This window comes from Gavialis gangeticus, unplaced genomic scaffold, assembly GCF_001723915.1.
Source record: "Gavialis gangeticus isolate Ggan-Ray unplaced genomic scaffold, GavGan_comp1, whole genome shotgun sequence".
NCBI classification, from domain to species: Eukaryota; Metazoa; Chordata; order Crocodylia; family Gavialidae; genus Gavialis; species Gavialis gangeticus.
Genome location: NW_017729034.1, coordinates 55,189,203 through 55,209,559, shown reverse-complemented (window position 1 = coordinate 55,209,559; position 20,357 = coordinate 55,189,203). Strand labels below are relative to the sequence as shown.

The 20,357-nt window shown below is 43.7% G+C and overlaps 1 protein-coding gene across 1 annotated transcript in view; it reads left to right on the top strand.

Moving 5' to 3' along the window:
- The window catches only part of DISC1 (disrupted in schizophrenia 1), a 483,854-nt gene that overhangs the window by 372,223 nt on the left and 91,274 nt on the right, over positions 1–20,357 (top strand). The window contains exon 10 of the mRNA XM_019527173.1: positions 10,049–10,109. Within this exon, the coding sequence (XP_019382718.1) occupies positions 10,049–10,109 (61 nt within the window). The remainder of the gene's footprint in view (positions 1–10,048; positions 10,110–20,357) is intronic.

Sequence of the window (20,357 nt, the reverse complement as noted above, 5' to 3'; positions counted from 1 at the left end):
GGCCGAGATCAGCTTGCAGGGACGTGTAACTTTCCTTAACATAGAGAGCTATACCCCCGCCCCTCTTATCTACACGATCCCTCCTGTACAAGGTTTAGCCATCTATACCTGTGGTCCAGTCATGGGTGGAGTCCCACCAGGTCTCCGTTATCCCTATGACATCACAATTATTTGCATTAAGCAGGAGGACGAGCTCCTCCTGGTTATTCCCCAAGCTCCTGGCATTTGTGTACAGGCAGGCAAGTGTCCCCTTGGAAGCTCTTGCTTTGCTCACAGATTGTACCAGGGCTGGGGCAGGGGTGGGCTCCCTTAAGTGCCTTGGTCTGCCGGCTTTGCAAGGGTTGCTCAGTGAGCCAGCAGTGGCGGTAATCCCCCCGTCCCCCAGCGGGCTTGTTTAAAGCCCAGTGGAACAGGTCAGCCAGTCTGGCTGAGAAGAGCCTCCTCCCCAGTGGAATCACTGTCCTTGATTCAGGCCGAATTCAGATCCGAATTGAATAGGGCCCGCTTCGCACACCCCTACTCTTTATGCTTTAATGCCATATCTCTACTGCAATTAGCTTAAAAAGCTTTTGTAACAAAGGTCAATTTTTTCATGAGAAAGATGCTTTGCAGTATTAACAGAGATGGGACAAAGAAACATACCACTAGCTTTAATTCAGATTTGGAATTTAAATTAGATTTTTCCAAAAGGCACTTCAGTTAAGGGTGGAGTTGCATGTTGCACATAGACCATACTAAACTTGTGAAACGTTAGGTTGTGGTAAAGTTTGAACAGTGGTCGGCAACATTTTTGGGCAGAGTGCCAAAAACACCATCAACCTTGACTTATAAGATACTAGTGTGCCAGAAATGGACAGTGGGGGAGCCACAAGAAGCCTGATCCTTGTTGTGGCAGTGTAGCACTTGCCCCTTCCCCACTGTCCACCCTGAGGCGTGCATGCACCCACCACCAGCAATGAGCTGGGCTGGGGCTCCATGGACCCTGGTGCAGCTCCTTGCAGCCTCCTTGCTGCCTATCACAGCCAGCCCAGGCTCTGGGCAAGCCCCTGCCACCTACCACAGAGCCCAGGCTGCTTGCAGCAGGCAGCAGGGAGATGGCAAGCAGCTGCGCTAGGGTTCACAAAGCCCTGGCCTGGCTTGTTATCAATGGCATGTGCATGCATGTCTTGAGGCAGATGCAGGGGCAGGGGTAAGGGCTTCCTGCCACAACCAAGATCAGTCTCTTTGCGACTCCCCCGCCGACCACCACAATGCACATGTGCCAAGCAAAATGGCTTTGTATGCCATGCTTTGGCACATGTTAATGAGCAATTACACTAAAGCCAAGAGGGCTGAAGTCTGTTCAGATTGGTGAAGAGTGACACCAACGAGACATTGGTGTGGAAATGGCATGGCTGTAGGCCATGATTAATGCCCTGTGGGCAAGATAGGGGCCAGTTGGGCACGAGTCATCGAAAGAGAGAGGTAAACTGAGGCTCACTTCAGGGCCCTGAGGCAGCTTTCCAAAGGACTAAAATACACATCAAGGGGTAGCAGGTGAGGCACATGGGAGGGTGAGGCAGTAGTAGTTTAGGCACCAGGGGGTGTCACGGTCATCCTTGCAGGCCACGACCTGTAAGAAACTCGTGCTGTAGATAGAGAGGTTTGATTGGTACATTTCATACAGTTAAGCAAGTCACTTCAGCTCTCTCTGCCTCAGTTTCCCCTTTCACCCTGTTAAAATAACCAGGGAAAGCACTACCTCGTCTCACAGAACCACTCCCCTGGCCCCTCACTGGACTGCACTCCACCCCAGGTCTGGGCCACACACTCACACTCTGAGCGTTTTGCTTCTTGGGCCTCAGGTCCCTCTTGGTGAACCTTGGCCCCAAGCCTTCCCTGTATACATGGTGAGCCACAAGGCAGTGGGGGCTGAGGCTTTCTGGCACCTGTTACAGGCCAGCTGGGCATCACAGGCACCCTATCCTTGCCTTTCACTGGAGTGGCACACGTGTAGCATTTCCTGGAGACTGCACCACCACAGGCAGCCCCACCACACTACCTGACTCCAGCAGGGTGCAGTTTCAGGTCTTACCCAGGACCAAGAAAAATCTCTTCCATCCCCATAGTTCTTACCCTAACCTCCAGGTGATATAGGATCTGAAGTCTTGAGGCTCTGTGATGCTACTCCTATGGCTCCCCAGATGTAACTGCTGGCCCTGCTCCCAGGGTCTGGGCTTATACACTTGCTGCCCAGCCCTCCTCCAGTCAGGCAGCTGCTCCACAACCTGCCTGATGTTCTTAAAATGGCAGGCACAACTAGTGCACTGCCATGGTTCTGAGCACTTCTATTTTAATGTGTCTGAGTAAGAAAAGCTGAGCTTGAAAAAATTGTCCTATTTTGGTTTTAAAGGTATGTTTAACTAAAATTATGTAGAGAATAATTTATCCTCTTTTTCCTACCACAAATACTGCAAGAGGAGTTACCATATGTTTAGTTTGCTAGATTTATAAAACTCTAAAAGAAGCTTAAAATCCATATGGAGCTATGGTAATTCTCTTTGATTTGAGCAATGTAATCATCACTGAACTTGAAGGGTCATCTGCCTTTTATATTCTGGGAAGAGATGTTTCAGTTGTCCCTTTTAGTGCAGAACGTTTTATTTTCTGTTTATCTACCTTTCCTGTTATCCCCCCCAAACTTTTCATTCTGCATTCGGGGGAAAATACATACACTAAAAGTAGCAGGTAGGGATGATATTTGTGTCAGTGCTTTACTAAAATCACAGTATTTCTCTGTGACTTGTTCCTCTGAAACCCAGTTAACTTTCTTGTTATTGAGAAGTGCAATCTGATCATCTCCAAAAACGGTGTTATCTTAACAACCAATCCTGGTCTGGCTCCAGTCCATAGTTTGAGTAGTTTCATTATGCAGGAACAGCTGTGAATTTCAACGCTGATTTTGTACCCAACTTCTTTGCAGTTTAGAGATGTTTCAGTCACTGATTTTGATTCAAAACCATTTCTGCTTTTTGGGCTAATCATTCTATTGGTCCTGATTCTGTTCTTGGTATCATGAATCAGGTATAAATGTACTGAAGTCAGTGGAGTTATGTTGGTGCATTCAATAATGTTAGAATGGTTGTGCTCATTTTGTGTATAAGAAAGAAAAGAAACGTACACTAAATGGAAGCATACAGCACATTTAAATACATGTATTATATATAATACGTATGTATTGGGTGGTTTAGCAGTAGTAATCAGGTACGCATGGAAAGGTTTTCTGCATTATATAGGGTTTTGGAACTTTTCTTAGCAAAGTCAAGGTTCCAGGTTCCAGTGAAATTCAAAACTCATTTTCTCCCAAACTTGAAGACTTGAGTACATTTACAGTTAGTTAGGTACCCTGGAGAGAAAGAAACAGAAAACATTTATTATCCTCTCTCATCTCCACAAGAACCTAGCACCATTCACATAAGTAGACATCAGGAGGCACTACTTTACAGTCAGGGCGGCTAGGATCTGGAACCAACTTCCAAGGCAAGTGGTGCTGGCTCCTACCCTGGGGGGTCTTCAAAAGGAGGCTAGATAGACACCTTGCTGGGGTTGTTTGACCCCAGCATCCTTTCCTGCCCATGGCAGGGGGTTGGACTTGATGATCCGGTCAGGTCCCTTCCGAACCTACCAACTATGAAACTGTGAAGTAGGTATCAAATCCCTTATTTCACTTCTTAGACGACTCCATTGGAGTCCTGCCCTCCCTACCTTGAGAGAGTTTGGGAGTACCTAAAAGTCCCTTTCCCCTTTTCTGTATATGCAGGGGGTGTCCAGCTTCCTTGTCTTGTTTGTGTAGGCCAGGGGTGCTCAACCCCTGCAGATCCATGGGTTTTTCAGGATGCCTGCAGGCTGCGGATCTGTGCATTAGACTGAGTATGCAGAGTAGCACCAGGCCTGATCCTGGAATGAAAGACTGGGTGGAGGCAGAGCAGGGGCCCCAGAACCCAATGCTGGCACACGGGGCTGGGCAGAGGCAGTGCAGGGCTTCCAGAGCATGAACACACTAGGCGAGGGCCCCTGGAATCCGCTCCTGGCACTCTGGACTGGATGAAGGTAGCATGGGGCCCCTGGGACCCAATTCCAGCCCTGGGGGGCAGGCGGAGGAGGCATGGGGTCCCAGGTTCTGATCCTAGCATGCAGGATCCTCTCCATTCTGCAGACTGGCCCCATTCCCCTCATGCGGCTCATGGGACTAAAAAGTTGAGCACCACGGGTAAAGGAGAATCGGTACTCCAGCTGTATTCCAAATTCAAAAGCCCAAGGTTTCTGTTCCCAACTCCTCCCAGGTCAGCAGCACTGGGATCAGGATAAACTCCTTTATTTGTGCAGCTGCCATTTTCAGGACTCTTCATACTGTTCTGTGTCTGAGACTTTGCAGAAGGCACCCAATGAAACCTGCATTACTGGTACATTCTGGGTGTCAAACTCAGAATACAATAGACACTGTTTTCAAGTCAGGACAGGCCCAGAATTAGAAAGGCTTGCTTGTTGAGTGGAGAGCTGAGGTGGACACGAGTAGACATTTTACACCCTGAAAGATGTTTCCTGTGGTTTTAAGGAAGAATGAGACTTCCAGTGCCTCCAGTAAATGCAAAGGGGGGTGGCTATTAATTTTGTAGCAACTTGTTATTTCAACCTTTCCACATATTTTTTTTTAAAGCTTAGGGCACAAGGTAGTGATGGTGAGAGTGAAGGATTATGTGGTGTGACGACCAAAATGGATCTCTTAACTGCTGGTTTCCAGACATCACAGGAGCTGCCATTTAAGATCAAAGCTCTGTTCCAAGGTATGGCAACATACTTTTCAAGCAGCAGCCAGTTGCCAGATGTCTCAAATGAAGGAGGAAGAAACCCTGAAGTTGTCAGTCATTGAATAATCTGTCTGTAGGAAAAGTTTCCTTCTGAAAATATGAGGGGTTCTGTTTTCACTCCTTCCTTTTATAATTCTGGATGGTCTTTTTACTTGTAGAAATGCTCTATCATGTAAGGAGTAAGTGGTCAAACTCATGACCTCATGAAATCTTATGACAGTGAGGTCCACAGGTTAATTGTGTGTATCATAATAATACCTCTTAGATTGGGCTGTTTTTTAGAGCAAAACTAAATAACTGGAAGAAAAATGTATCAACTATTTATTACAGTATTTTTCTTATTTTTGGAAAATAACCCACAGACCAGAAACATTTGGTGACTGTATTGATTCAGAGTGACAAGCTTTCTAGGATTTTTTTCCTTCTCTGTTGCCTGCCAGTTTCTTTTCTTAATTCTTGTTTTTTCCATAAGGATTTCCCTTTCTACTACTGTTTCCCATAGAAATGCATGACTTAGAGTAAATCATGCTTCCTCAGAGTATGTTCTCTTGGATTTTTTCCCTTCTCTATCTGCAGGATGCAGTCTCCTGCTGCTCTGCAATCCAAAATCTTGCTACTGTTACTGCGGTTTGATAAATCAACTTGACATGTGGTTGGAGAAGCTGAAATGTAGTCTCTGAAGTTTGACTGGCTTTTCAAGTTAACCTTCAAATACACTGAAGCTTTGCCACAGTTTTCAGACTATAGCTTCACACATTTTATTCAGCACATCATCTGCTATTATAGAGAAAACCAAATACTTTTCTGCTAATCATGTACTTTCTTTTTTTAAAATGTTTTGAAAGCTGAATTCTATTATTCCTTGTCAAACCCAGATTCTGCTCTCAGTTTTGGCCCTTTAGGTCCATTTAAATCAATGCAGTTACTCCAATTTAACATTAGCGCTACTGAGGGTTGAATTCTGGCCTCAGACTGTAATCAAGCAAAAAATCCCAGAGAAGTCAGTGGGAGTTCTGCTTGACATAGCTCATAAAGCTCTTGGGAAGGAATATAGCATTCATGGGAGGGAAAGAGAGACTAATCGTTTGGGCTTGAGCTACCTAATGCAGGCAAGCGCTGTGCAAGTCACCTCATGCTCTTGCCTGAGCTGCACCACCAACTGCTGTTCCATCCCTTAGCTATTGACAATGGATCATTCCTAATTTTGCCAAAATTAGGCCATTTACAAGTATTTTGCTACTACTGGGAGAGTAGCCACTCTCTTGGGAGAAACTACAGGTATAGACGTATTCATTTAGTTTCTCTTGCAAGGGTGAACGCTTGTACGCTCTTCTCCCAGCCTGGTCCAGGAGAGGAGTGAATTAGTGGGTCAAAGCCCCCTGCCTGTTCTCCAGACTGGGGATCCCTGGCCTGGGGTGTGACAGGGAGCTTCAGTGGCTGCACTAGTAACCTCCTGGATGGGTCAGGGAGGAGAGTTGAGCAGTTGCTCCTTGCCTGCTACCTGTTTTCCAAACCAAGACATTTCTCTGCTACATATAAACACCTGTTCAAGGCTTCAGTGCCTCCACTACATTACTAATAAGCATTCTGTAGTAAGAATATGGGAGGCAGAAGTTTCACTACTCTTGTTTATGTTTTGTGTCATTGAGGGACAGGATGTTGATTACTGTTTGGCCAGCTTTTTAAAAGTGTGTATTCATTTTGGGTGCCAACTTTTTTGTGCACCCTTAGAGATGCACCTCAGGCTTGAGCGTGCATTTATGACAGCTGGGATTGCTCACCAGGTATCAGATCTGGGTCATGGTTTCTCAAGCTGAGTGCCCAAAACACAGGTAGTTTTTGGAAACATTAACCACAGTGCATAGTATATACATTGTAGGTTCTGATTTATAGATATCAGAAAACCAAATTAGGAAGAGTACTTGAGGCGGGAAAAATAGTGATACTTCACTATAAAAGTGAAAGCTGTAGATTTTACTGATAAACAGACTTCAGTGTGGTTACTTGCAACCAGTTAGCAAGTTGCAGTAGATTTGGCCCTAAAATAAGAGAAGGTTATTGGTAAAAGGATATTTTTGCAGGGATAAGAACTATTGAACAAAGAGCTATTGATTCAATTCAAAAAGAAAAATTAACCTTTGTTGAAACTGAAGAGGACACCCTAGAAACCCAAGTATGCAACTCAGGATCAGCTCCATCCGATTTTATTTGTAAGACTAAATTGTACCCAGCAGGAAAAAGAAAATATGCCAAAAAAGTAACAAAAAAGAAACACTGAGTGGTTTTTCATTAAATTAAGATTCCGTGGGAAAAACCTATTTTTGATCTCTACAAATACACCAAGGCCTGATCTTCCATTTGTATTTATGCTATTTTATGGGTATGTCCCTTTAAAGGCCAGTAAAAGCTAAGCATCTAGATCCCTTGAGCACTGGTAAAAACAAAACAAAACCCTATTTGCAATATTTTAAAAATAAACCCATTGACATGTTTATGTAGTACAAAATCCCATAAATTATTTTCTCTGCCATTGGCTAGTACTTTCTTAGCTAGATTTAAGAGTTTTCCTTATGGGTTTTGGTTTGAGTGATCTTGCACTAAGAGGTGGCAAATTAAAATAAAATCTACAAATCTGCTGCTTGTCCCCACTTCAGATGAATGGTCCATGGGGCTGAAATATTTGTGTAATTGAAATAATGCATCTTTGAAATTCCTTATTAGGAAAGTAACACACACAGAATTTTTAAGCAATTAAAAATGTCTCTGGGTTACAATTCTTTCAATTACACACATAAAGAATGAGGCAACATTATTCTGCTGTTAGGGAGTCACAGAAAGTTTTCCTTTCTTTTAATTTAGTTAACAATCTTGATAGTGAAGTATACGGTTTAGTCATGTGAGGACATTTCCAAATGAGTGCCAGCTTTTAACTGACCTACTTTTGCTAGTGACTTTCCCTTGTACCTTACTTTTCGTCATTGAATAATACTGATTTATTAAACTGTGTGCTTCAAGGGCATTGTAAAACTGCATGTAGGGGCAGGACTGAACTGTGAAAGTGAGAATTACTGTATCAGATCAGACCCAATTAAAATGTGACAAGCGCAGCAGGAGAAATTGGAAATAGGGTTTATCTTTCATGTAATGTAAGAAGTCCCTATATTGGTTAGAAACAAAGTAAGTGTGAAACAGATTCTCCACCCTTTCTCATCCCTCTCCAGAAATTAATATATCTATTGACATTTATATTAGAAAGAATAAGCCCCGGAGTTTTAACCTCTCATATTCAAGAATATTATGGCAATGGCATTTGGATGGAAAGTTTGGCAGCCTTACAAAGCTGTCCATTATCCAAGCACAAATCAAATTCCAAATCAAAATATTTGCAATTGAGAGATAAGTATAATCTGAAATTTTAGCTTTATATAAAAGTGTGTAATTAAAGAGAATTTTACAGTTCTGCAAGTCCTCTTGGATTTCACAGTTAGGCATTTCTGGGTCTATCCCAGAAGAGAGAGAGAGAGAGAAAAAAAAAGATGTTAATAAAATCAGATATTTTTTTCAAGCTTTGTAGTTCCCTCTCATAACAGTCTCTTTGTAAAACTGTCTTTGATCTAAGGTAGAAGAACCATGGATTGGCTTCCAACATCACTGCAATCCTTATATAACCTTTTTGTATAACATTCATTAGCTCTTCTCGTACAGAGCAGAACTGTAAATGAATGCAAATATCTGTGTATAGCCTTCCTTAATCCCTCTGGCTCATAACATGTATTGTTGATCAGCACTTGATAGGCAATAGCAGTGGAAGGTGCCATGGACAACAACACTGTGCTTTCTAAGAATGTTATCTTTAGAAACAATTGTATCTGATTGGCTGACTAAGTTATTCCCTACAATCAGTTCTACACTTGGTTCATTGGTGTTTCCTTGTTTGGTCATTTTTGCACTCACCATCAAATCTACTCTAAGATTTCAGGAAATCTGGACAGAACCCTGTTGATTTGGGGGGAAAATCAAAAAGTAAAAGGTGACCAGAGATCCTGGCATTTGGTTTCCCCACCCATCAGCTTTATACATGTCAGTGATTGTGTTCAGATGTAAAAATCATAGTTGGTTTCCATAAACAATTTCTACTCTAACAGTATCTTCCATCTCTGCTGTGTCTAGGTTAAAATGATGATACTGTCACTGACTTCTCTCCCAGACAGGAAGAAAACAATACTTACAGAAGGGGGGTGGGGAAGAGAGAGAGAGAGAGAGAGAGATTGATGGGTGCAAGGAATTGTTAGTGTGTACGCTAAGCACAGAGTAAAGGAGCAAAAGAGGATGAACTGAAGAACTATTTATGCTATCGTATAAATATATATATATACTTTGAAAATATATACACTTCTGGTTGCATTTGTTTTCTCAAACATGATTTACATTCCCTTTGTACTGAATCCCAATGGGGTATATGGATTTTTATAAAGGGGCATTTTAGCCTCATATTTCTCTTATTTGGGTGGCATTTATTGAAAGAAAGTTTAGAAATATTTCTTCTGTCCTGTGGAGCAAATGGTATTCAGCTGTCTATTCAATAAAAACTCACAACCAGATCCCAAGGTAAAACAATGGCATTTAAGAACATCATGTGGATTGAGAACAATCACCAAAATTCCTTTAAAAGTTGTTTGATGTCCTGGGCCTGATTCAGGAGTGTGTGTTTCATGAAGCTTTAAAGAGGTCTTTGGCATGGACTGGCACATTAGCTGGGCTCGTGCTCCATTTCTTTGGAGGACAATGGAAAGCTAGCTTAGGGGTGTGTGTATGTGTGTGTGAAGAGATGGGTTCATCAGTGTCCCTGCTGCTTCTCTCCCCACTATCTACTTAGTTCAGCTACAGGTAAGACTTAGTGACTTTATCACATATATACCACTAAACATGGTTTAGACTTCAAAACAGATACAAAAATGCATTCAAATCCTAATTTTATTAAGCAGCAGATGAATAGCTTTGTCTTTCAAACTGCTCTTTGTACAACAGTGCATTTGAGAGATGGGCTATAAAAAGTTAAAAATTAGGGGTTATTTTCCACTGATTAAAAGTATCTGTGTCCTGTATCTTTCCATCTCAATTCCCTTGTTAATAGCAGGAAGCCTAGACAACCTAAATTAATCAGTTTACAGAATGGACTACCTTTCATTTTTATCTTGCAGAGGCAAATGTGAAAGAAAATGCTGTGAAATACATGGACATGCTGGAGGACAAGCTTCACAGGTAATGATAGCATGGTGGAAGCCTTTAAGATTCTTAAAATTTTCTGCAGAAATGTAAATGTTGCTCTAGGGCATATTTTGGAACTTGTTCAAGAAATAGGGGAAAGCCAGACCTCAAAAAGGAGTCTTCTAAAGCAAAGGGTTTTTTTTTAATTCTTTCATTCTGCAACCCCTAAATATGCACCAAAATATTATTTTAAAACAAATCTGCAGTCTTAGAAGTCCTATAAGTGTTTGCATTCTGGGTCAGATTCATGGCTGTGGTGCAGCTGTCTTGCCACCAGTCTGCCAGTACAAAGTGCTCATACTGAGTAGGTCTAGGCAGCAGAGGAATCTTTCTATGCCACTGGAGAATTCCCTGACAAGTCCCAGTCTCTCGCACAGAAGATGTGGCAAAAGAAAAGGGGATATGGCCAAAAGAACACTGCATCTGCTTCACAAGGCTTCTAGAATGACCTTAAGGCTTCTTTAATTTATGTTGGAGACCAGTCCCTACTTCAGCAGCTCTGCATTGTGTGGAGAAAGGATAGCAAGAATAGCAAGCTTAAAATAGCAGGTACTTCCCAACCATACCTGTACAAAGCACAACTTAGCTCTGGTATAGAAACTGTTCCCCTGAATTTTGGACACTCTCCAAGTAATTAAAGACCCACTTATATTTGAGTAGTTCTGAAAAATGTAATGAGTTATTCCTTTGCTTTCTGTCCCAGAAACAAATAGAAATCAAGACAACCCTATAACTGTTAAGTATTTAATTCCTCCCCAGAAAACATTATGGACAACTTCAAGGATTAATAGTTAATCCTCTTGCCATGTAACCAGCTCTGGTACCTGTTGGATTGCCTCTCCAAGGCTTATCACTTGGTGTTGTGTTGCTTTGTAATGGAAGCATGTTAAAATAGACTGTGTTTTACAGAGGTACTTACATTTTTTTAAAGGTCTTTAAAAGCTAGAGTCTGGACTCCTGGTTTGTGTAAAGAGCATCTCCTTCTGTACTGCTAAACAGGTATTGACAATGGCCTTCTCTCGCTAGTGTTTACTGCAATTAGAGGGAGGATTTCAGATGTTTTGGGCTTGCTTAAAATTGCTTTTTTAATTAACATCTTATATTTACTGTGTCATAGCTAATAAATAAGTCAAAATCATAGTGCAAAAGTGCTTCTTACTTTTTCATTGGGATTATACATTCTGAAAAATATATGGTGTAGCAGCCTATATACTTGGTTTTGTGGCTTTATATTGAAACAGCTAACCGTCCCTTCCCCCTATAACTGAGGTCACGTCCTCTTAAACAGATAAACACACAAGGAAATTCTGTATAGTAATATCATTTGAGTGTTTTTCATAGGGGTCATTAAGAAAATGGACAGCCTTCTGCTAGCTTTGCAATGGGCTTTTCAAACAAAGCATGATAAGGTGACCCAAATTAAAATCTGCAACTTTCTTTTTTAAATTAATATTTTAATCCAAGAAACAATGTGGTGTTTATATATATTATCCACTGTTAGTAATCTGTAAAATTGTGCGTGGCTCCCACCTATCCTCTCACCCATATGTCTTAGAGTGTGTTGGATTTAGAGATACTATCATGCAATGATCATCCTATTTCTATGCAATGTCAGAGGATTGAAAGCTAAACTGTCCTATGGTTCTGTAATCTATTTTGGAAACCAACACTGATCAGCAATGGCTGAACATTTCAAATTCTCCCAGATTTAAGCAACATAGTAGGTTGTATTTCAACATGTTGAAACTTTACTTAGAGATAGCATTGTTAGTGCCATATTTAAATTAATATGTCTTTTGAAACTCCACTGTAATTAATTATTTTTCAGGATTGCCGATCTTTTCAGGTTTTAGTGAGAACTTAAATACTTGTATGTGAAGTTCTACATTACTGTGGTCATATTAATATGTTAATATTGTACCTTTGACCTTTCCACTAGGGATGCAAAATGTTAAAGGATTAATTGTTTAACCAATAAGTGCAGTGATAACCAGTTAGCTTACCAATTATCCTTTGGCTTGGGATGGGCACAGTTTAGCAGGGAAGGAGGGAAGGGAAGCTGCATGGTGCATTAGTAGGAATCAGAAGGCAGCAGGGCAGGTTGGGGAGGGGAAGGAGGGAGGGGGTAGGGAGACTAGTACTCATAGTGTAGGGGTGGGCAAAATATGGCCTGAAGGCTAGATCCGGTCTATGAGGCCATTCTGTCTGGCCCATGAGGCCCCTAAAAATATAGAAAATTAATATTTCACTCTTTGGTGAGCTCAAGCACAAAAAGGAAGCTTACAAGAAGTGGAAGCTGGGACAGAGGACTAGGGAGGAGTATAAGAGTACTAGCTGAAACCCACAAAACATTTGTGATTAATTTTTTTATTGAAAAAGTATTTCTTTAAATACAGGATTTTTAGTTATCCTTTGGCCAAATACTTTAACTGAATACTTTAATGGAATCAAAACTTCACACCGTTGAAAAGGCTGCATGTGTAAACACAGGCTTAGGAATATAAATACATTAGGAATATAAATACATATTTTGTCAAAAATCTGACCCTGTGACTTGTTCATAGTCATAGAATAAGAGGGCCCTTGTACATGTGACATGGGGTGCTGGAAAGCCAGGCATGCTCAGGGAAGCTTGGGCTTGACGGGCTTCCAGTGCTCCATGCACCATCCCCACCACCTTCTCCGGCTGCCAGCACACTCAGCCGCCCTTCTGTCACCTTCTTGAGGCAGCCACCCCATTCCCAGGCAGTCCTAGCTGGCGGGAAGGTGGTGGGGAGGGTGTATGGAGCTCTGAAAGCCCACCAAGCCTGAACTTCCCCAAGCACGCCCAGGTTTCCAGTGCCCCATGCACCGTTGGATGCAGTGGGTGCTGCCTGCGAGCTGGGGCTGCACCTACACAGATAACACCCTGCCTGGGTGGCCCAGGGGGGCACCGCCACCATGGAGGGAAGCACTGCCCCAGCATCCCCCCCTACAGCTCAGGGGCTGCACAACTCAGTGGTAGCTTCCATGGAAAGGCTTCACCAGGTGGGGGGAAGAACGACAAGGGGCCTGATCTTTTTTTTTTTAATTTTCTCCCAGAGCCTACCTGCATCTCCCACAGTCGGGGAATGAGCTGCCGGTGGGTTGCGCAGTCCCTGAGCTGTGGGGGACCCTGGTGCTTCCCTCTGCAGTGGTGGCACCCCCTGGGCAGCACCCACCCACCCAATGGTACCCTGCCCGGGTGGTCCCAGGGGTGCCACCACTGTGGAGGGAAGCACTGGTGCCCTCCATAGCTCAAGGCCTGCCAGGAGCTTGGCCCCCGGCTGCTTATTCTGTCTGTCCAGAGCACTCTGGTTGTTTCAGTAAGCATTGTGATTGGCTGCCGAGACAACCAATTGGAGTGCTCTTGACACACAGAATAAGCCTATTATTATTATTATTATTATTATTATTATTATTATTATTACTACAGTAAAAGCTCTGTTATCCGGCATCCCCCAGGAATGACAGATGCCGGTTAATCAAATATTCCAGTTAATCAAATGTGCACTGTTTGGTGCACTCCCTGGCATCAGTGTGCCAGGGGACAGGGAGGGGGGCCCCACGCAGGCTGCTTTTTCCTGCACAGGCTGCTTTGCCCTGAGCTGTGGGCCAAAAAAGTGGCGAAGAAAAACTTAGCTTGCGGTTACAAAACAGGAAGTCCTCTGGAAGCGGTACTTCCAGCTTTGCTTTTGTCGCGCTGCTCAGATGCCGGTTAATAGAGTTTTCCAGCTAATAAAATGCCGGTTAACACAGCTTTTACTGTATTATATATTGCTTGGGCATGCAGGGGTGAAATCAGGAAGGCCAAAGTGCAATTGGAGTTGCAGCTAGCAAGAGACATGAAGGGATTCTACAAGTCTGTTAGCAGCAAGAGGAGGGTCAGGGAAAATGTGGGTACCTTACTGAATGGGGGAGGCAACCTAATGACATGATGTAGAAAAGGCTGAAGTACTCGATGCCTTTTATACTTTGGTCTTCACAGGCAAGGTCAGCTCCCAGACTACTGCATTGGGCAGCATAGTTTGGGGAGAAGGTGAGCAGCCTTTCATGGTGAAAGAATAGGTTAGGGACTATTTAGAAAAGTTAGACGTCTGCAAGTTCTTGGGGCTGGATGGAATGCAGCCCAGGGTGCGGTGGGAATTACTGGTATGATTGCACAGCCACTGGACATAATCTTTGAAAATACATAGGAATTGGGGGTGGTCCTGGATGATTGGAAAAGGGCAAATATACTGCCCATCTTTAAGGAAGGGAAGGATCTAGACCAGACCAGTCAACCTCACTTCAGTCCCCAGAAAAATCATGGAGCAGGTCCTCAAGGAATTCATTTCTAAGCACTTGGAGGAGAAGGTGATCAGGAACAGCCAGCATAGATTCACCAAGGACAAGTCATGCTTGACTAGCCTGATTGCCTTCTGTGATGAGATGACTAGCTCCGTGGATCTAGGGAAAGCAATGGATGTGATATACCTTGACTTTAGCAAGGCTTTTAATATGGTGTCCCACAGCATTCTTGCAAGCAAGCTAAGGAAGTAGGGTTTGGATGAAAGCTGGCTGGATCATCGGACTCAATGGGTAGTGATCAATGGCTCAGTATCTAGTTGGCAGCCAGTCTCAACTGGACTGTCCCAGGGGTCAGTCTTGGGCCCGGTTTTGTTCAATATCTTCATTAACAATCTGGAAGATGGGATGGAGTGCACCCTCAGCTTGTTTGCAGATTATACCAAGCTGCGGGGAGTAACAGATATGCTGGACGGTAGGGCTAGGATTTAGAATGACCTAGACAAATTGGAGGATTGGGATAAAAGAAATCTCATGAGACTGAACAAGGACAAGTGAAAGTCCTGCACTTAGGATGGAAGAATCCCATGCACTGCTACAGCCTGGGGACTATCTGGCTAAATAAGAGCTCTGCAGAAAAGGAACTGGGGGTTACAGTGGACAATAAGATGGTTACAAGTCAACAGTGTGTCCTTGTTCCCAAGAAAGCTAACAGCATAATGGACTGCATTATTAGGAGCATTGCTAGCAGATCAAGGGAAGTAATTTTCCCCCTGTAGTTGGCACTGGTTAGGCCACATCTGGAGTACTGTGTCCAGTTTTGGCCCCCCAATACAGAAAGAATGTGGACAAGTTGGAGAGAGTCCAGCGGAGGGCGAGAAAACGGTTAGGGAGCTGGGGCACATGACTTCTGAAGAGAGGCTGAGGAAACTGGGCTCATTTAATCTGCAGAAGAGAAAACCGAGAGGGGATTTAATAGCAGCCTTTGACTACTTGAAGGGGGGTTCCAAAGAGGGTGGAGCTAGACTGTTCTCAGTGGTGGCAGATAACAGAACAAAGAGCAATGGTCTCAAGTTGCAGCAAGGGAAGTTTAAGTTGGATATTACAAGAAACTGTCTTATTAGGAGGGTAGTAAAACACTGAAACAGGTTACCCAGAGAAGTTGTGGAATCTCCATCCTTGGAGGTTTTTAAGACCTGGGTAGACAAAGCTTTGGCTGGAATTATCTTGTTGGAGCTGGTTTTGCTTTGAACAGGGAATTGGACTAGATGCAGCTCCAGCATTCACAGCAGGGGAAGCTTGGAGAAGCCCCACACTGGAGCCTGCTGCCTCCCCCACTCCCTGCTGTGCAGGTCCCTGCACTCTGCTGAGAGTGGAGGAAGCCCTGCCACCTGCTTCCCCTCAGAGTCCAGGGCAGGGCTTCCCCACTGTGAGTGTGGAGCCCCTGCGACAGAAACAGCTGAGCAGGCTGCATAGGGGAGGCTCCTTGCCCCCAGCACAGCACTGGCTGCCTCTATCACAGAGCCTGCGCATTGCATGCCTGCAGCTCCCCGCTTGCAGTGAGGAAGCCCTGTGCTGGACTCCATGAGGAAGCAGGGGACAAGGCTCCCTCCACTCCTGGCAGAGTGCAGGGACCTGCGCAGAAGGAAGTGGTGGAAGCAGAAGGCTCCAGTGCAGGGCTTCCCTTGCTGTGAGTGGTGGAGCTGCACTCGTGCAGTGCCAAGCCCCAGTGATGGGCAGGCTTCACTCCCTCCTCCCACGCAGCGCTGGCTGGAGCTGTGGCTGCTCTGGGCATGAGCACCCTGACCTCCCCACCTGCTGCTGCTGCATGCTATGGGAGGAGTGTGCTATGGGGGGAGCCTGCACCCCCCAGCCTCCCCCACATATCCACACCCTGCCCCCACAACTTCCATCAACATATATATATACACCCCAACATACGCTATGCCCCCCTATACAGCCACACCCTCTCACAACCCCCACTCATACTCCCAAAAAAACACACACACTATAAAAGTGACACTTTATTTTTGAGTTATTATGCAATCCCTTCTATATACAGTACACAATCACAAGTCATGCATGTGATAGTGTATGATTCATGTTACCTCCTTAGCCTGTGCACAGAGGAGGGGTTAAGTGCCAAGGCTGGCTACAGGCGAGACAAATGGACCTTTAGCATCAGCAGTCTTGAATGGTTTTGACCTATCAGCAGAGGTGAGATGTCATGTTAATCTTTCCTCCTGGGTGTTGACCAAAAGAGAGAGCAGACTGAAAAAAGCAGGCTGGCTAGTCTAGGGCCAAAAGAGTCTTTGATCTGGAAAGCTGGAGAAGACTAGACAGGAACAACTAAATATCTTTGGAGGGTGCTCAGGGCTGTGTAATCTAGCTTGGGGACAGAAGGACTGTTTAACATTTTTGGAGGGGACAGAGAACCTCTGGCTGGCTGGGCTTTATCCCAATACGTGCCTTTACTGAAGAGACTGGCTGCTGTGCTGCTTGGAACTGTGGGTTACACTAAGTCACCCCAAGAGGACAAAACATCCCTCTTAGGAGTGGAACTTGAGTCCTGGACACAGAAAACCAGGAAGGGTGAGGACCTCCAAGGCTGGGATCTCAGAGTGGGAAGGAGCTTGGCCTCCCCCTTGCTCTAGAAGCCAAACCTGGGCTGGCTTCAAAGGGTACTCTGAGAACAGACAAGGCTCCAGTGGTCCCAACCAAGTAGCCCTCTGGAGGGCACTCCATGAAACCTTCATGCTATGTGGAAGAACTATTGGAAAGTTATTCTTTTAAACATTTTTATTAATGAAAAAATAATGAAGAGCATTAAGACTGTAAATTAAGAAATAAAAAAATTGAAAGACCTGTCTGGGCTTTCCCCACTCCCCCTTCCCCTTTTCCTTTTTTCTGTTGTTTTTTTCCCCCAGGGACTGAGTCTTTGCAGTGAATTTTGTTTAACATTTCTGTTGAAAAAATATTTGGAACATTTTTAATGATTTTATCCTCTTATGGATATGTAATAACTTTAACTCCTGTCTACAAAGTTTATTATTCCTTCCTTTCTTTATTCTCAGACAGTTTGATAGAATGGTTAAGTCAACAAGTTTTTCTCCACCTCTACAGAAAAATAGTATCATACAAATTTTTAAGTAAAAAAATGTATATATTTTATGGGGCAATCTCATCTCATAAAATGGTAAGCACCTGCTAAGCTTGACTAGGTGTGTAAAGCCTTTTGCATTATCTTTTTGTTGTTGTTTTTAAATTATGTTTATTATTTCTGAGAACTGCTGAGTTAACAGCTTGTGAGAAACATATCCTCTGAAAAGATACAAAAGAGTCAATGGCCCTGCTGGCTTCATTCACATAACTTCATCAACGTATTTCAACCCATCTCTGGGTTTCATACAGTATACAGTCCTTGGCCTCTCTGCTATGACTGAAGGAAGGGGGCCACTGGTAATACTTATGGTTGGTTTTGACACATAAATTGCTAATTACATAATTACTTGGTATATGATGCACACCCATCAGTGAGTCAATATGACCTATGTGTCACAGCCAGGTTATGGGAATGTGTAACATGTACTTGTACATTTCTATTTGATTTAACATGCCAACTATAAAGAAAATATACATTTTATTTAAATTAACTCATCACTTCTGTGTTTTCAATTTTTTTAAATTATATAAAGAGTTCTCCAAAGCAGTTTAGCTCTCACGTTAATCAGAGCTGGCTGAGCATCTTTATATGAGGTTGTCTTTCATGCACTCTTGTTCTCTTGGAGAAAATTGGTTTCATGGTTTTACTACTTTCCATTCCTCAGGGAGTATCTATTATGGACAATTTAAATAAGAGTCTTGCAGTATCCACATCATTCAAGATGTCTCTAATCATAGCCTTAATGATCCAACTCTTTGAAGAACTAGAAAGTACAGCTATGAATAGGCATAAGTCACATGCCTGTTTGTGGGGGGAAGAAAGGCTGTCTGAGACTCAGGATCCAAAACAGAAAAGAAGTTATACACACTGTAGTAGAGCTATTAAGATTTGGGCCAACATTTGCAAACCTGGATGCCTAAATTTAGTCTCATAAATCAATAGTTAGACAGCTAAATAAAAGTGGCCTGGATTTGAAAGGTACGGAGTATCCATAAAACACTTTGGAATCAATGGAAACTAATTTTGAAAATCATGTCACTTTATTCAGGTTCTCAGGCATAGGACTAAAACTCTAGACATCCAGGTTTGCAAATTTTGCCATTGTTTAAAGCATTCAGAAAGAATCCCCTCTCTTTACATGGCTAAGAGACCTAAAATGTTTATTACCACACACAACCTTAATTACCTCTAAGTAGTTACATTTGCTGGATTGCATATCCCATGGACTGAAGCCATGAAAAGCAAGTATTAGAGCTCCTGTATCATCTCCATTTCACTCACTGATTCTTTTTATTGGAGTATGGCTACTAAGTAAACAAACTGTGTGAACTTAAAGCATGTTTGTTACTGTCCAGTAACTGCCCATGTGCATGCTCTTACTCTGTTCTAAAGTCAAGTAGCCCATATCACTAACTGGGCATGTCTACGTGTGCAATTAGTGCGCATGAACAAACTCCAGAGATTATTGCTCAGAATTTTTTTTGCTCCTGGTCACACCGTTTGAATGTGAGCCCAGGAGCAATTGCCTACAGAGCAGTCAGCTCTGCAGTTTATTCATGTGCAACACTGTGAGCCAAGCTGGAGCAGCCTCAGCTGGCAGGAGGCCTAGGGGGTCAGCCTGCCAGCCCAGGGCTGCTCTGCCTCCCAGCCAACATGCTGTAGAGGGGCGCACAGTCAAATGGTGATAAACTCTGGCGTTTATTGCTCCCAGGGGGCATGTTCAAACAGCATGCCCAGGAACAATAAACTCTGGAACAATAAAATCCAGAGTTTATTATTTGGTATTAATTGCACGTGTAGACGTGCCCACTGTAGACTAGGTTACATCACACACAGACAGGAATTCCATTATACTACTTTAAGGCCCACTCTACATGTTAATTGTGTAATTACCTAGTTAATTGAGCAATTACCCTGAGACCAGCTACATATGCAAAGTAGATATCACATTATAAAAAGCTCTGAACAGGTATAAATTTAGACCTTGAAAAATGTGTACTAACTTTATCTCTTTGCTATGGAGGTTTAATTTGCATGTGTAGCAGGGTCTCCCCTAGGGCTGAATTAGCTCTGTCAGCTGTGGGCTCCCAGCTGCAGAGGTTCACCTTGCCCAGTAGGAGCTGTGAATCCTGTAACTGCTGTGGACTCTCAGCTCCAGCAGTTGTGGATTCTGGGTCCTGCAGCATCCTGCAGCTGCTGGGACTTAAGAGTTCCACAGCTGTGGATGCTGGGTGCCCACAGCATGCCTCCTAGTGCTGGCACCCAGCTGAGTCCCAGCAGCTGCAGGGTGAGGCTGTGGCAATCTCCCAGCCCTGGGGGGAGGGGGGGCGGGGAGGGAGACAGGTGTGAAACCCCTGGGGCTAGGAGGTTGCTGCAGCTGGCAGTGTCCCATCCCTGGGGATTTTACACACCCCCAGGGCTGCGAGATTGCTGCAGCAGTCTCCCCAAGCCACGTGAGAGCTTGCTTCTTGATGGTGAAGGGGGAGCCAGGGATCAGGCTTCCCCTGCACTGGCAATAAAGTGCAATGGGATCTAATGCACAGTCCCACAATTGTGCCTACTGCCATGCACAGGTGGCATGGCAGGAGGCACGACTGTGTGGATCACACATTAGATCCCATTGTACCATTACCTGCACGTATAGAGGGGGCCCAATTACCATTCTCAAACCAGATGTAACTATGGAGCCACTACCAATGTGTTTGTATTTAAAGGTTAAAAGAAACTATTTAAAAATTAGAAGATAGGACTCTATGTTAAGTAAAGCTAAGCAT